The sequence below is a fragment of the Pundamilia nyererei genome, unplaced genomic scaffold (assembly GCF_000239375.1).
Source record: "Pundamilia nyererei isolate P.nyererei 1_Seehausen unplaced genomic scaffold, PunNye1.0 scaffold00014, whole genome shotgun sequence".
NCBI classification, from domain to species: domain Eukaryota; kingdom Metazoa; phylum Chordata; class Actinopteri; order Cichliformes; family Cichlidae; genus Pundamilia; species Pundamilia nyererei.
In genome coordinates, this window is record NW_005187415.1 from 2,747,792 (window position 1) to 2,763,720 (window position 15,929).

The following is a 15,929-nucleotide window of genomic DNA, read 5'->3' on the forward strand; positions in this document are numbered from 1 at the left end:
TGCTTTAAATATAAATAAAAAAAAGAGAGAGATGGAAAATATTCTGAGGGAGAGAAGTGATATCGCCCATCTCTTTGGAATGTGGAAACTTTTGAACTCATCCACTCAGCACGGAGTACAAGACATAAATCTTAATTCTATTAGTTTTATTGTCTTCCTGGCAGGATTTTATAAAGTAATTAGTGATTTTAAATGTCCAAATTTCACAGCATTTTGTTGTTATCATACTTTTTTTTTTTTTTTTTTTTTAGAAAGCAGAAATTATTGTGCAAAGGCACTATACGTGGTAAGCCTATAACAATATGCTGATGCTGTTTCGGTACAGTGCTCGGACAGTGTCTGTCCTGTCCCTGCGTGCTCTTGGGGGTCCCTCCTGGGGGTGTGGTATTTGGTTCTTAAGGAAAAGTCAAAGAAGATTCTTGGATTGTCGTGGTCCCCCAGCTTTAGTGGCTCCTTCAAGACATTAGTGTCCCATACCTATCGAAAGACACAAAAACGAGTACATCAGTGGCCTGACTCCAAGTCCATATTCCCACACAGGTCTGTGTTAAACCGAGCAGTGAGGTGTTTAAATTTAGCTCCACAGAAGTCTGAGTTTATTGGACTTGTTTCAACTTCAAAACAAGGAGTCAAAATAGTTTTGCTAATTTTCCATATGGTACTGTGGAAAAGTCTTGACTCACCACTCATCTTTATATTTTGATTACAAGGAGCAAGACTTTGGTGAAATATTGTTGGTTTTGAGCAAGAGTTCTTCAAGTTTCCCGAAGGTCTTTTATATTTTTTAAAAGACCACCCCTTGTAACAGAGAAATTAACTTTTTTGTTTGTTAAGCTACCTAACGCTGACCTGTGAATCATTTAAGTTAAATGGAATAACAGACAGCTTAGCAAAGAACCAATTTTAAAGAGTAAGTCGTGCCCTTAAGAAACAGGAAACAATCCAAGCAAAGACCTAACGCAGGATCTGAAAGATGGCCTTTCTTTGAATCCATCTACTGATCACTAATATCAGAAATGCTCCCAGTGGAAAGAAGTCATGTCAAGTCACAGAGGTACTTCAAATTACATGAGAACTGGTCTCAAAATCAGTGGCAAGTGAACTTATGGAGTGATGATTACAAATTATATTTTTGGTTCAATTCGTCACAGCAGTGAGTACACAACCATCTGTAATGATTTGGGGGCTGCATTTCAGCCAGTGGTGTTGGGGTCTTGTCAAAATACAGGGAATTATGAATGCAGCAAAATACCATCCATCGTGCAACAGAACGAGGAAAGTGTCTGATTGGCAACAGCTTCTTTTTTCACTGTGATAATGATGCCAAACACACTCTCAGTCCATTACAAACATATCGGGACAGGCACCAGAAAACTATCAGTCATGGATTGTCCTCCCCAGAGCCCAGATCTCAACATTACTGACACAATGTGGGATTGTCCTGACAGAAAACGATGCAAAAGGCAGTAAACATCCAGAGAAGAGCTTTGAATGTCCCCTCAACAAGCCTGGAGAATTACTCCTTAAGAGATGACAAAAACTAAGAGTACAGATTGTGTTGAAGAATAATGGTGACTTTCACACTCATGAGGATTGTACACAATCTGTTTTTGCCTTATATGCTGTACTTCAATGTTTCAATAAAACACTGCACCTATTTTCCATTTTTCTATCAAACTATAAAGAAATGAGGAGTGGCTTGAGATTTTTGCATAGTATTGCATTTCTAGAAACATGATTGTTATCGTACTAATTTTCAATTCAACTTTTCATTTAACACCATCATCAGGTCAAAACGTTCAGTTTCTCCAGTTAACCACCAAATTATTGCAGATGTTTTTTTCTCTCAGCCTAGCAATCATGCTAACAGGTTTACTGACACGACTGTTTGGCTCAAAGCATTGTTGTTTTTAAGCACTTAGGGAACAAAAATAAGTACTTACTGTTTCATAGTTCAATCCAACATCTAAAACAAGCCACATAATAATATTAACAGAGGTCCTAATGCCATTCAAGACCCTTGGTTACTTCTGATTTATTAAAAAAGTCGAATACAAGCATTTCTTTTGAATATTTCTGCATTGTTGAAGGACAGCAGATAAGTTGTGCACCCTGATTCATAAACTGCTACACTCAGTAAGCATTGAATTCTACCTATTTTCAAGTGTCTACATAATTTTGGAAACTCTCCAAGCATGTGGAGAGCGGGTGGGATGTAAACTTCCACGCTGTCCACTCTGGTGTCAGATGTCTGTACGGTGTGACAGCCAACTCTTAGTAAGAAATAAAAAATAAATAAATAAAAAAAAAAAAAGAAGAAACAAATTCTTTCTCATCCTCTGAGTCAGACTGCTATGGTGTGCTAATCTCGAACATACCAGTTATTAATGTGACAAACCGGCTTGGCAGGAATGCTGCTTGTAACGCTGCCCGGATCTAAGCAACAGACGTGGACGTGTGCAAGAGTGGAAAAGCTGAAAGGTCTGAGTGGTGTCAAGAAGGCTGTTGAGAGCATTCATAAAGGTGAAATTGGTTATGTGTGCGCGTGTGTGTGTGCTCTGAACAAACACCGCATTACGCTGACATGTGTGGAATCTCTCAAGGCCAAAAGCTCTCTTCTGCCTGAGGAGGAGGCGGCTGTGCTCGGATCTGATTTTAAAATAGCAAACAATGTATGGGTAAGTGGCATCCTAAAGCAGCAGCCAAACAAAAGGCCAAACCGCAAACCGAAATACTGCACGGCTGCCTGTGGGAGGACCAGTTATGCGCTTTGGAACACACGGTGTTGTGTAAGTCAAAGCGCAGGTGAGGTCATACCTCTAATCCCGACAAAAATTAAAATGCTTAAGTGCTTAGACATGTGTCCAAACAAACACAAGTGGAAAAGTTTGCTGCTGGGGGAGTCAAGCGAACACGTGAATTTCTGTCGCTCCTCGCTTGTTACAAGAAGCTCCTGCCTGTACACAATGAGATAATCGATGTCCTTGTCCTTTAGTCAATTGTCTAACTTCATTTCCACATTTCCACCTCAACTAAAGGATTAAGTGTGTACCCCTGTGGATTGAGGAAATCCCCCAGTCTTTTCAATTACACAAATGAAGAAAGCAGACAAAGTGGCCCAGCTCAGAATGAGCCAGTGAAGTTGAACTCTTCAGAGCGGCCGCACGCATGCCGGTGCGTGGAAAAACTCACCATTAGCAACTGATTTGGTCTCCCCTCTGCCTGCCACCTGGAAAACATGAAGACAAGAAGTTAATGAGCCAGCGAAGATGCAGAAAGACTTCCACTTGCACCTCGCCCACGGATTCTTGCGCCTATCCCACCCGCTTCTTCTGTCTTCCCTGACGTCACAGCATAGCACACTACCTAATGAAAACTCTCTAACCACCACTTTTCCTGTACAGGGCCCTTTTTTTGCATCAGCACAGACCACCGCCTGGTGTCCTCCAGCCCCACTACTCACTTGCAGACCACAGCCTCTGGCCTGCGCTGTAGCTACTGCGGCAACACAAGGCTGCCAGATAAGAAGGAAAAGAGAGTTTGTAGAAAAATGAGTGGTTATGGTGGATATCCAGCCTTTTTCCTCACTTCTGCTAAGCAGAGTTTAAATTTACACACAGACATTCGATAAAACAGATCATTCCCATCAGCTTTTAGTCAAACGTGTTTGAAAATCAGAGGCGATAACAGTGATTCACAGCGGTCGAGCTGCCGCTGCACACCCCAGTGAGGCATCTCTCCTGTAAAGAATGCTGTAAACAGTTCCTCCATTAGGGCAATAAAAAGTAAAGTGAAGCTGAGCTTGCTCGAGAGCGGTGATTTGTGGCCGTCAGAAGGAGCAGCGGTGATGTGATGCAGCCATTTGTGAAAAGTTTAAAGCCTGCAGTTGGACAACGGGCACACTTTTTGTTTTTTTTGTAAATTTACAATGTAAATTTGATGTAATCTTCTGGATTTTGTTGCGTCGGCTTTAATAACCTATGGATGTTAATGGAGGCAACAGTGTAACCTTTCTTTAAACTGACTAAGTCCACTTTGTGTGTGTTATTTTACAACAATTGAAAAGATTTCTATTTCTTTCTAGTTTTTTTCTTTTCTCTTTTTGCAGAAAGTGGCTCAAAGTGACTGCTCGTCAAAATAAAAGCCTCTAAAAACACTGCGAGTCAAGGAGGCACAAAAAGTGACGTACACGTTAGATCACAAATCTCTAACTTTGGACTGAAACTCGAAAATGTCCAACCACAGCCAAAAAAACAAAACAAAACACATACAAAAAAGTCAGTGCAAAGCAGTGTGGGCTCATTCAGTCATAAGCGCTTTGAGAAAAAAAAAGACACAAAAAAGACATAGAATTGTTTCTCTTTTACCTCTCCAGGCTTATTCCAGATTTAACGGTGAGGTCAACTAGCTATCAGAGTTCTTTAAAAACAAAAAAAAAACACATAAACGTGATTGTTACTCTCAGTAATGCCACACAGGGTCGAAACATCATGAGATTAATCTAATATTTCTACTTCATCTCTTTAACAAAATGTTCTCTTTGATTGACAACGACAGGAAACTGGAGCAAAAAATATATATAAGGAGAGCCGTCCAAGACCGCAAACTGTTTTGGCAGAGTCAAAACTCCATTCTGGACTTCTTCCAGTACGTGGAGCACTAATCTGGATCTTTTCCTATACAAATCTCACTTCATGTTAAGCAAGTAAATGGGCTGATATTAATGACATCTACCTTGGCCGGAGAGGCGCCTTTGTTTTCCCATAGACTCCTCTTGTTGGTGACGTCAACAGGCTTCAGGTCCTGTCAGGGGGAGAGTCAGAAAGCAAGCGCATTATCAGTGCATGCTCTGCATTTGGAGCTCTGATTGAAAATGTTCATCGTGTGGCAGCAGTGGCGGTGTACCTGAGATGTAGGCAGGATGGAACGAGCGCAGAGAATGACCGATGCGATCAAGCGGAGAGGGGTTTGTGTGGAGGAAAAAGCGCTCACACGATAATCAATAGTCTGAGGCAATCCAAGTAAAACTCGAGAAAGACGTCTTAATGCTGTCACGTTGGACATAAAGTTATGTGCAGTGAAAGTTTCCCCTGCTCTGTTTTAACAATGTTAGCACACAGCATAATGCTCCAGCATGAATATTTGGATAAAGTCACAGCTTTAAATGTTTCTATACACTTGGGAAGGACAGGACAAAAAGCTCAATCTTTGTCTGCAAGCAAACACTGCAACGGGTTTAGCATCAAATGCTTGAAAATGATGCCACGTCTACACTGTCCACACGCACTATAGCTGGAAATTACAGCTGCGAGAGCAGCAAGCTCACACACGTCATAATTCATTTTTATTTGAGGCCACCAGGTGGAGTCAGAGAGAGGATACAGCCTGCGTCCAACTGACCTGCTTCACTGCATCGTTTGAAAGTGATCATAAAACATGTCCTACACAGAACATAAGCAGCAGTAAATATGACACAGGCATAAAAAGACAGCGGGACTGAAGCAGGAGAGGGAATGCTGCACATTATTACTAGTCACTCTCACTGTTATGTGGAGGGTCCGCCACATTAAGAGCCGTTCCAAGCCAACTGGTCTAACGTGGGAGCAGCAGCGATGTCGGATAACTGCCCATACACCTGTTTTATTTCACAAGGATGGCCTCAGAGAACCTTCACACTCCCAGCGAAATGGGAGGGTGTAGAGGCCACAGTGGGATTTGGCCTTGGTTGACAGTTAAAGAAAAACCCACCAGCTGTCATTGGATTCTGGGTCAACTTGTTAAATCGTGACTGGTGTACAATTCAGTTCAATTTGATTTATATAACGTGAAGTCATAATAACAGTCATCTCAAGAGTCTGCAATAACAGAGAGAAAACCTCAGCTATCAAAAGACCGCTTATGAGCAAGCACTTGGTGACAGTGGGAAGGAAAAACTCCTTTTTAACAGGAAGAAAGCAGGCAGAACCAGGCTCATCGGGGGTGGGTCTCTGACAGAGGCCAGTGGCATCACTCTCTGCCAACCAAGCACCACCCACTTCAAAATAAGAGCCAAGAAAAACAAAATACAAAAAAGAAAAACAAAACAAACTTTGGCAGAAGAATGACTACTTGTGTTCTCCATGACAACTTTATGAGATTTAAAAGATGACCCTAACCCTAATGCAGGCCACTACCTTCATGTGCTCTGGTTCTGGATTTTGCTCTGAGGTGAGTGCTAAGTGTACTGTGCTCATACAGCGTTGACCTACCGCTGGCCTTCCTCCTGGTGTCTTGCTGCTCTCTGGGGTTTTATTCAGCCAGTCGTTGATGCGGCCCGCTACGCCTGTCTTTATCACAGCTGCTTCCTGTTTGGACAATGTCAAAGGTCAGCCAAGCCTGGTCATCACTGGCAGCGGGGCAGAGCAGGAAGGACCAGTGAACTGGGCTCTTTCCTGTCTGTCTGTCCTTCTCTCGCTCACACACACAGAAAGTTTCAACAACTTTCTAACATCCTGCACCACCTTTACTTTTTTCTTTTTTTTTTTACCTTGAATGTGCTCCCGCCGCTTCCAGGCGAGCTGAACACGTTGCCTTTCTCCCACATGCTCTTGATGTTTCGTATGCTGTCGGTGACCACGGGCAGATCCACGGCTCCGGAGCGAGGGGATCGAGACTCCTTGTTCTCTCTCTGAGGAGACAGAAATCTGGGTTTTAAGCTATGATAAAAGCTCAGGAAAAAAGCATAAATACCAACAACTCAATGCAACGTCTTTGTTATGTTTTGGCTAAGTTGGGGAGTCAAAGTAGAATGTTGTGCTCAGGAGTGGCACTTTTGGATTGATGATAATAATATTTCCAGAATGATAGCCAAAAATAGGCAGTGCAGGCACATTTTAGTCAAGCAAATTAAAACGCTTACGGAATGAAATATTACTTTTTCTGCATAGTTGCTTTTTGACAAATATTGGATATTTGCACTAGAGATGCACAGATCAATCAGTGACTGGCATGTGCAATGTGGGTGGAGCTATGATGATGTTTTGATTGCTTCAACATATCTATTTATGTACAGATAAATTATTGAGCCATAGCACAAACCATTGCTGTGCAATGATGTGTTTTAACTTTGTGATGCTCAGGGTTTGTAAGATTTAGTCAAGTTAAAACTGAGGGTTATCTTCCAATTTACACACAATATAAAAACTTTGCGAGGGTTTGAGCTGTCACTTGAGAAAGCATCGTGCCAAAAACAAAAGAAATCTTGAGAAAAACAATTGCTGATGCTCACAAAGCAAATGCTGGATATAAAAAGTTATAGTGTTTCCAAGTGTTGAGGACTGGAGTGAGAAGTATCATCAAGAAATTCAAACAGAGCCACACAGAGCAAGGCTGGCAGAGGTAGGCAGTGAAAGATTTCAAAGACTGAAAAGAAAACTAGTGAGAAATGTGTCTAAAGACCCCAGGACAACTGCCAAGACACTAGAGACACAAGAGAATGACTTAACCAAGTTGGGAATTGTGATGTCAAAGAAGACAATCACTAGAACCTCGCACAGGGAATGAACTGTGAGCCTGTAGACCTTCAAACCAGACTGAAGTATCCTAAGGAAAACCTCGAGAATGATTAGGTATACTAGAAGTCCGTCACCTGAGATGAAACTGGAGCTCTTTGGTTATAGAGATTCTGGTTATGTTTGGAGAAAGACGAGAGACGTGCACAACCCAAAGAACACCATCCCCACATTAAAAACACGGTGGTGGGAGTATTATGCTTTGGGGATGCTTCAGTGTGTCTGGAACTGGGAATCTTATCAAGGTGGAAGGACTGAAGAAACAACAACACAAAACACACATCACTCCTCCAGAAGACTAAAGTGAACATTACTGACTGGGCAGCTTAAGGCCCGGACTTGAATCCCATTCAAAAAAATCTGTGTCAGAAGACCATCAAATCTGGAGGAGCTTGAGAGATTCGCCAAAGAAGAATGGGCTGGGATTGCACAGGAGACGTACGTGAAACTTGTTGAAAATGACAAACAACTCCATCCATCCATCCATCCATCCATCCATCCATCCATCAGTGTTTTCAAAGCTGATGCAGAGCTAACCTGAGCAGCTGAGGTGTACTGCTCCAGCCTGTTGTCTATCTTGGACACCACAGGACAATGAGACGCCTTCATTGTGCTGCTGGGCAAAAGCAAGAAATTAACATACAGTGCATGAAAAATCTAAATGCCCTGAAAATGATATACACATTACATACAGTTTGGGCTTTACGTCCTACACTACAGACCCTCGGGTCTAGCTCTCGATTGTATTGTTCATATTCAGCAAAAACAGGATTGCTTAAAAAGCGTTGTTAGTAGAGGTCAACATGACTAAAAAAGATGACGCTTACCTTTTCTGTGCTGACTTGTTTAGAAACTCGGCTCTCTCCTCAATCTGTAAAGAAAGGTTAGAAATCTGTGAGTTATAAATATTGCATCAGAATTGCTCCGCTGCATGCAGTACATCTCTACCACACTTCAGATATTTATTACAGCATCCCTGCTGCTGATTCAAGTGCATCAATCCTTTTATTACCGTTAATATGAACTCATTTCTAACTTCAACATGTAGACACGCCTAGTTCTAAATAGTCACTAAGCTTTGATGATTAATAACATAAAGGGGATCTGTTAACCTGTGTGCAGCTTCAGATTTTGTTTTTCTTGACTCCACCAAAGACATAGTTCATAATAATCCTCATTTGTTTTAAACTGAGGCTTGCTGTGACACCTAAGGCCATCTCAGCTCGCTTTCCCTCCACTTCAAGCTGACTTCCCTTTGCCTTACCCGGCAAACAGATAATTTGAACAGAAGGTGGGTGGAGTTGCTATGCTTGCAGCCAGAGCTGTGTGCCTGAGACGATCATATTATAGATATCTGTTCTCATTGACAGCTTACAGATCCAAGAATAAAGCAGTGTGAGCCCTGAGCTTCTGCCATACAGGGGTTACTTCTGCTCAATATTTTAAACTTTGACCATGTTTATGAACATCCATCATCGTAAGAGTATATACCACAGACAAGAAATAGGTCCCCTTCATGCACTTAACTTCATTTCCCACAATCTCTTTGCAGGGTGTGTTTTTAAATAGTAAATATCTCATTATTATTTTCCTTCATACGTAATATAATTTGGCTTCACTTGAGCAGCACCAAGATACTGTTCCCTCTATGTGCAAAATGCTCTGAAAGACATGCACACACACGCACACACAGTCAGAAACTGACCCCCACCCCACAGCAAACGCTTTGCTCTCTCTGCCTTTAGTCTGTGGGAATCTCTGAGGATTGTTTATGATCAACGGCACAAAAGGCTAAAAGAGAGGGCAGCACATGCGTTCCTTAGATGCACACATACACACACAAAACACAAAACCCTATAATAAGGACAAAAGAAGAAACAGCAGAAAAAAAGGCCCTCTTCCCCTCTCTTTATGAAGAAGGCCATTGCACTCGACTGCTACCGAATGTGGGAGTTCCCAAAAATACTCCCTGACAGGAAATTCCCCATTCTCAGACGCATTTTAAAGAGCCGTAGCCATCCGAATGCAGTTACAGTAATCCTGTTAACCCTAATCGCTTTCCTGCATATCCCTGCTGCCTGTCCTTCATCTCGTCCCTCTGTCCTTTTCTGCCACAGAACACTGAGCTTTATCTACAATACAGAGCGGGGTTATGGTGGTTTACTGCTGATAACATGAAGGCGAGCTCTCGGGACTGAGAGTTCCACTGGGAGCTGATTCCTGATAGTAAGACAGTCTTTTTTTAAACGTTTTAGTGTAACAGGAGGCACCAAATGGCAGCTGTCAAACAAAAAGCACCTAATAGCAAAAAGAAATGAGGGGAGTAAAGTGTGTGTCTTCAATGGCATGCATGTCATTTTGATATAGGAAGTAGCCTTTGGACAGGTTCAACAAAAACCAAAGGGGCATGAAATTCACTCTGCACATAAATCAAGCAAGAATATGCTCCAATTCATGTGAGCCAATATAGAGAAAAACAGATCTGTTGTTGTCTCTTGTCTTTATGTAGCAAAAGGTATTTCAGCATGAAATAGATTAGAGTTGCTTTTCATGCTCTATCTTCTTCACAGTTATGGGATTATTACGCCCGTATTTTGTGCTCCTATAATAACAAAAGGTTCAAACTTAAATTTCTGTGGTTTTATGTTCCTTTATAGTCAGGGATAGTGGAGACAGTCCAGGGATTTAGTGCTTATATGGTATATACCCGACCTACTGGGCTTTTGGGTTGTCCATTTTCTTAAATTAACAATGAGTTACTTCGTTTTTTGTGAAATGCATCAGCTACCTCCCAAGCATATGAGCCTTCTGAGTTTAAATTTAGCCCCCATTTAAGTACCAAAAATCGCTGCTTGTTAAAATGACCCCTATATTATAACCTGCTTACAATCCAAAAACATTTTCACATTCATGACAGATCTGCTTGCTCTCAAACTCATCTTAATAAAAACTACACACAAACAAGCCATTTTCAGTTTTGAGCGACTGGTAGATGCCGTTTTGTCTTTATTGATATGTACTAACCGCATTAAGGAACTAGCTTTTCAGGTACTTACGAGACAGTGAGTACCTTTTGTTTTAAGCGTGTTTCCTGCTAGCAAAAATTAGCTAGCTAGTCAGTACTATTCAGATGCCTTGCAATAGCTGAATAACTGAACCGAAATTCATATCGGATATTACAATCACTAAACATCGAAATATGTGGCATTTAATAAATGCTAAAGACGCTATGTGTCTGCAAATGTTTGTTAAGGCAACATTCATATTAGCTATATGATTTTAATTTAATTTATGGAGTTTCCAGACCCCTCCTTTTTTGGATTATTTCATCTGTTGCGAAAACACACAAATTAACTCAAAGCAAAACACAGCACCATAACTGTTCATATGTTCCGTGTACGTGAAGAACACAACAGATAGATATGCACTCAAACAAACACAGTCACGAAGAAACACTTGTACGTACAGTGAACATGACGACAAAGTAAAGCTTTGTCTGTGAAGGGAGTGAAGGGGGCATGAGAATTACTGTTTACAAAGTGACCACAATTAAAAGAAGTGCCTGGGTCTAGTACAATCAGAGCTCACACACCATTAGAGCCAAACCTCTAGTCTAGAGTCTCACTGGGATGGGCCAGATGGATATTACAGCTAACTGTCACTAATTAGATTTTCTCCACTGGCTAAAAAATCCCCCTAGATTTTGTGTGCGTGGGAGTTGGCTTTTGGCAAAACTGAAAACATTTATTCACATTTGAGTTGATTAAACGTTCCTTTGCAGTGACAAACATTTATCTTTAGATAAGGCGGTGGGGAGGGTTGGGGGGAAACTTTTCTTCGTGCATTTCTCGAGAAGGGTTTAGATTTAGACAGTTTTAAAAAAACAAGTTACAGTTTGATTATTGCATCTCTCTCTCTGGTTTTATGAAATCCACTCCTTTATCTCAGTTAGATAACACTTGTGCAGATGCCAGTCACCTGGCGGTTAATCTCTCCAAATATTTGAATGTTCAGAGTAGGCTTTGCTGCACTGAAGGATAGATGGTGTTTGCAGGTTTGCAGGAAAGCTTTTACGGAGTTCTGCTGACGACTGCAAAGGAACCAGTGCAAATGGAGTTTAGTACAGCACGCAAATGCTATAAAGTTGTTTTAAGCCTTAAACTTATTTAAGTGTTCACCCGCTGTTCACTACACTACATTGTCAAATAGCTTTGGATGCAAATGCTGGTTTGATTGTTAGCTTTGATGCCACTTGCAATGTAGTAAAATATCAGTGGTTGCCCAGTGAATTAATTTTTGACTCAATTCTGACTCAACCTGACTGCAATCACTTTAAGACAAAATGGTGAAGGTTTGCAAATAATTGCCATCTATTTTATAAATGGAGGCAGGCAGCCAGCATGTTGAAATAAATTTGAGCCAGTTTTTACTGATGAGCACAACTCGTCTGTGACATGTCTCTTAGCAATACTTTGCTCGACTGGTTGCTAACTGGTTGTGAATCACATGTAATTGGCAACTTAACCCCACTGAATAACAAACTAATAGCAGACTGATAGGAGCCTGACAATGTCTTATTGGCTTTTGATCAGTAAAGTTTCTTAGAAGACGACAGCTGACTAAGTGGTTGTTGACCTGGTCCCTGTCTTTAAAGCAGTCATTTTAAAGGCAGCAGGATCACAAGTTGATTTTTCATGGTCGCAACAATTTAGCCTGATAGTTTTAGATGAAGTGCGTACTTTTACTCTCTTGTCCAATTCAAAAACACAAGCACAAATATGTATTAATAGTTTGACTGTCTGCTTAACCAAAGCTACAAGTGTTAGCGTGGTCATTATAGTGTGTTCATACATAGTGTGGGGGCCTGTCGGGGATGTAAAGATTAGCTTAGCATTACAACACTTAATTTTCCAAACATTTTTGCACGTTTTATTTGAGTTAAGGATGAAAAATATGCAGTTTGAAACTAATTTACCTTGAATGATTAGAGTTTACATCATCATACTTCATCAAACTATTAAGAGCTTCACTGCATTTCAGCTTATCCTTACAGGTCAACAATAAATCATGTATTCAGCCATTAAGTGCAAATGTTTTAGTCCCATTTTAAGATGCTGATTTTAAAAACAGCTCAGATGGACTTAACCCCTTTTTTTTTTTTAAATCCTGCAGTATCCAATAAGACATAAGCATGACTACTGTGAGCAATACATTGCACAAAAATATCAGTTTTTGGAAAAATTACAGAAATTAAAACTCAATTGCAAATTTATGTTTTTTTTTTCAATTTGAAGGTTCAGTTAATAATCCAGCGAAAAAAAATCTGGCAAATATTTCATGGTTCAGGCTTTACTGGAATAAAAGTCAGTCAGGAACTGCATTTTCATACAACAAACAGAGTTCATCTCTGCCTAATCGGCTTGTTAGCCCCCGCTGAAAAAAATCTGCCAGTGACATATGCCCGTTCAGGCCGCCGAATGATCTTTGTATTTTGATTTCTATTGCTGCTTCTATTTCTATCCTAACCCATATGCGCAGTACCAGAATGGAAAACCTGAGGTGAGAAGTCAAAGATAGTTGGACTGACCTTCAGAGAGGATCCTCGTGGGCTGAGACACTTAAACGGTTTGCCCTCTCCATCCATAGTGTCATCCACCTTCTGTCTCTTCTCAGCCGCCTCTGCTCTCCTCCTTTCGATCTCCTCTTTCATCTTCCTCTTCTCCTCCTGAGAAAGAGATGGCAGGCATTTCTGAGTGACTCTGACAGGGAACGCGTTGGTCAATTTAATTACAGCAGTCCTGCCAGGTAATGGTAGCTTGTGTCTGCTAGCTGCTTGTATCGACTCTAACTAAATGGAAACATACTTATGCTGCCACAGGCTATCACATGATAAAGAAAATGTCACTGGCAGTTGACAATCAAAAATGCAGCCGACCCAGACACTTTCTAACTGATTTACTTATTTCATCAAATGAAGCAGGTCAGTCTCGAATTCAATTACTCTGAGTAAATTCTTATTTACAGCCATCGGCTGCCTCGGGAGAAAAAAGGCATTTTGAAAAGCCTGATACAGCAGACTATCAAGAGTTAAAAAAAAAGAAAGGAAAAAAAGTATGAACCATTTGTACAGTATTCAGAAGAGGGCTGGTGCTTGGCAGTATATCAGCCCTCTCCGGCAGCCTTGTCTTGGTTAATTAGTCTCTCTGTATCTCTGGGCCATCTTTTAATTACAAACCAAAAGGCCTCATTAACATCACACAAGAGGAGAAGAACAGGGGCAGATAGCTAGAGATGGGCTGCCACGTTCGGAGCCAAGAGCAACAAAGAAGACCAGTCAGGGTAATAGCGAGAATGTAGGGGCCTCGGCGCAAGCTGACTGCGAGCGAAAATGAGCGACGCGTTTCGGTACAGCGGGGGAACACGAAGGAAAGCAGAGGTTATCGCGTCTGAGATACGCAAGGACGAGGATGTTGTAAGAAGAGGAGACAGAGGAATGACATATGTGAGTTACAAGCGGGGACCCAAATAGGTTGAGTCATGATAACGGAGACGTATGGCGAGATAACGTCACAGCGGTGCAAGTGTGAGAGAGAGTGATGCATGGGTTTCTGCTCATGCAGGTGCAATGGGATGAATCAACATGGTGCAGAGCATGAGAAAATGTAAAAGACTGCAGTGACGGTTGTTGACTTCATTCTCACTGATGTCTGCATTTGAAATTTGATTGTTGCAACAGCTGTGTGGGCAGGCAATAAAAACCATTCAAGTCCATTCTTCTTTCGATTGTTTTGGGTTTTTTTGGTTTCGATTTTTCGCTGTTGGCCCAGTCAGAGGTTTAAGCACACACGGTGTGTTATTGTTGCAGAATGACTCATTTGTAAGAGATGGGCCGTTCTCGAGACTTGCTATCCCCAACTACAGCCCCTCCTTTTTTTTATTATAACAATAATGGAAACAGACACAACACTGTGTGTGCAGGAGCTTACAAATATCTCAGCAGGTGTTTCATCTGGACTCAACAAGATCCAAATTAGAAACCAAGCTTCTTTTCTTGGGCTACAAAACTGAATAACTGCAATTTTTCCTGTAACTACGTAAACATATAGTTCAGGGATGTGTAGCTTTTTCATGCTTTTTCAAGTTTAAAGGGACAGCTTCATGGATATATCGGAGACTCCGATAAGCCATTTGCATAGAAATGTGGCTTAATCCAAAGATGAAAGGGCAAACACAAACAAACAAAAGAACAATATTAAAAAAGGAAAAGATGACTGAAAACAAGAATTGTGTGATAATTCAGTCATAATAGAGAGAAAACAGAACAGCAACCTCTTAGCGTCTAAGAACAGTTGGTGGTAGCCCAGAGATTGATTTGAATTTTTTTACATTTATCACAGTTCCCAATTATCACAAGAAGAGACTCATAGCAACTTATTGCTCTTATTGATGTATCAAATTTGCTTTGAAGACAAAAACTGACTGCAGGTGGTCGGAGAACTGGTCCCCATCTTTGAAACATCCACTTCGAAGGCAACCAGTTCATAACTTCATTGCACATGCACAATAATTTTGCTGATTCCAGTCTCCCACCGATTGTAAGATGACACTCAGACTTGCGTCCATCGGCCACTTGCCTGAAGCTCAGACTTTTATAACATCATGATTTTTTTTTAAACAAAACATTTACATAGAGATGGGATAAAACAGAGTAAAACAGCTTAAAAGTTAAGTAAAACAAAACAAAACATCCACCTCCTCTTTGGCTTTCCTTTCTGCCTCTTCCTCCTTCCTCTGCCTCTCCTCCTCCTCCAGCACCTTTCTCCTCCCCTCCCTCTTCCTTTTCAGCTCCTCCAGCTCAGCTTCGGCGTCCTGCTGCTTCTGCCTCATCCTCTCAAACTCCTCGCTCTCCGCATCATCGCGACGACGCTTCAGCTCCTCCAGCTTGCGCTCCGCCTCCAGGCGGGCGTCCTCGTCCGGGTCATCACCCGCAGAAGGCTCGGGGGAGCGCACGCTGCCGCGGCTGGGAAGGACACATAAAAACACGGGTCAGCACACGGGTCGGAACGGAAAGCTGGTTGCCTTTTGATCCAGGTATTCAAATGCACACCAGAAGAAGATGTTGCCTTCATGGAATTCACACAACAAACAAATGCAATCACGTTTGCAAAGATAAAGTTACAGGCGGTATCAAGTTTCGTTCCAGTGTTTCAACCTGAGAACTCACTGCAGGTGACCTGTGACAGAAAAACACGGCCACTCTGCCAGCTGAACAAAAACAACGTGTTTTTCTTGAAAGTCTGAATGAGATTTGCTTTTCAATTATGTTTCAGAAGCCTCGGGCTACATGTTTATACTTTCACACCAGCCTGTGCAATAAAT

At 41.5% G+C, this 15,929-nt stretch overlaps 1 protein-coding gene across 1 annotated transcript in view; it reads right to left on the bottom strand.

Moving 5' to 3' along the window:
• Nucleotides 1-224: 224 nt before the first annotated feature.
• Nucleotides 225-15,929, bottom strand: part of cald1a (caldesmon 1a) — a 65,659-nt gene continuing 49,954 nt past the window's right edge. The window contains exons 6-14 of the mRNA XM_013908794.1: nt 15,303-15,570; nt 13,138-13,275; nt 8,378-8,421; nt 8,088-8,163; nt 6,527-6,667; nt 6,249-6,344; nt 4,735-4,803; nt 3,193-3,229; nt 225-477 (exon numbers count right to left, since the gene is read on the bottom strand). Coding sequence (XP_013764248.1) covers nt 464-477; nt 3,193-3,229; nt 4,735-4,803; nt 6,249-6,344; nt 6,527-6,667; nt 8,088-8,163; nt 8,378-8,421; nt 13,138-13,275; nt 15,303-15,570 — 883 coding nt within the window. The 3' untranslated portion in view covers nt 225-463. The remainder of the gene's footprint in view (nt 478-3,192; nt 3,230-4,734; nt 4,804-6,248; nt 6,345-6,526; nt 6,668-8,087; nt 8,164-8,377; nt 8,422-13,137; nt 13,276-15,302; nt 15,571-15,929) is intronic.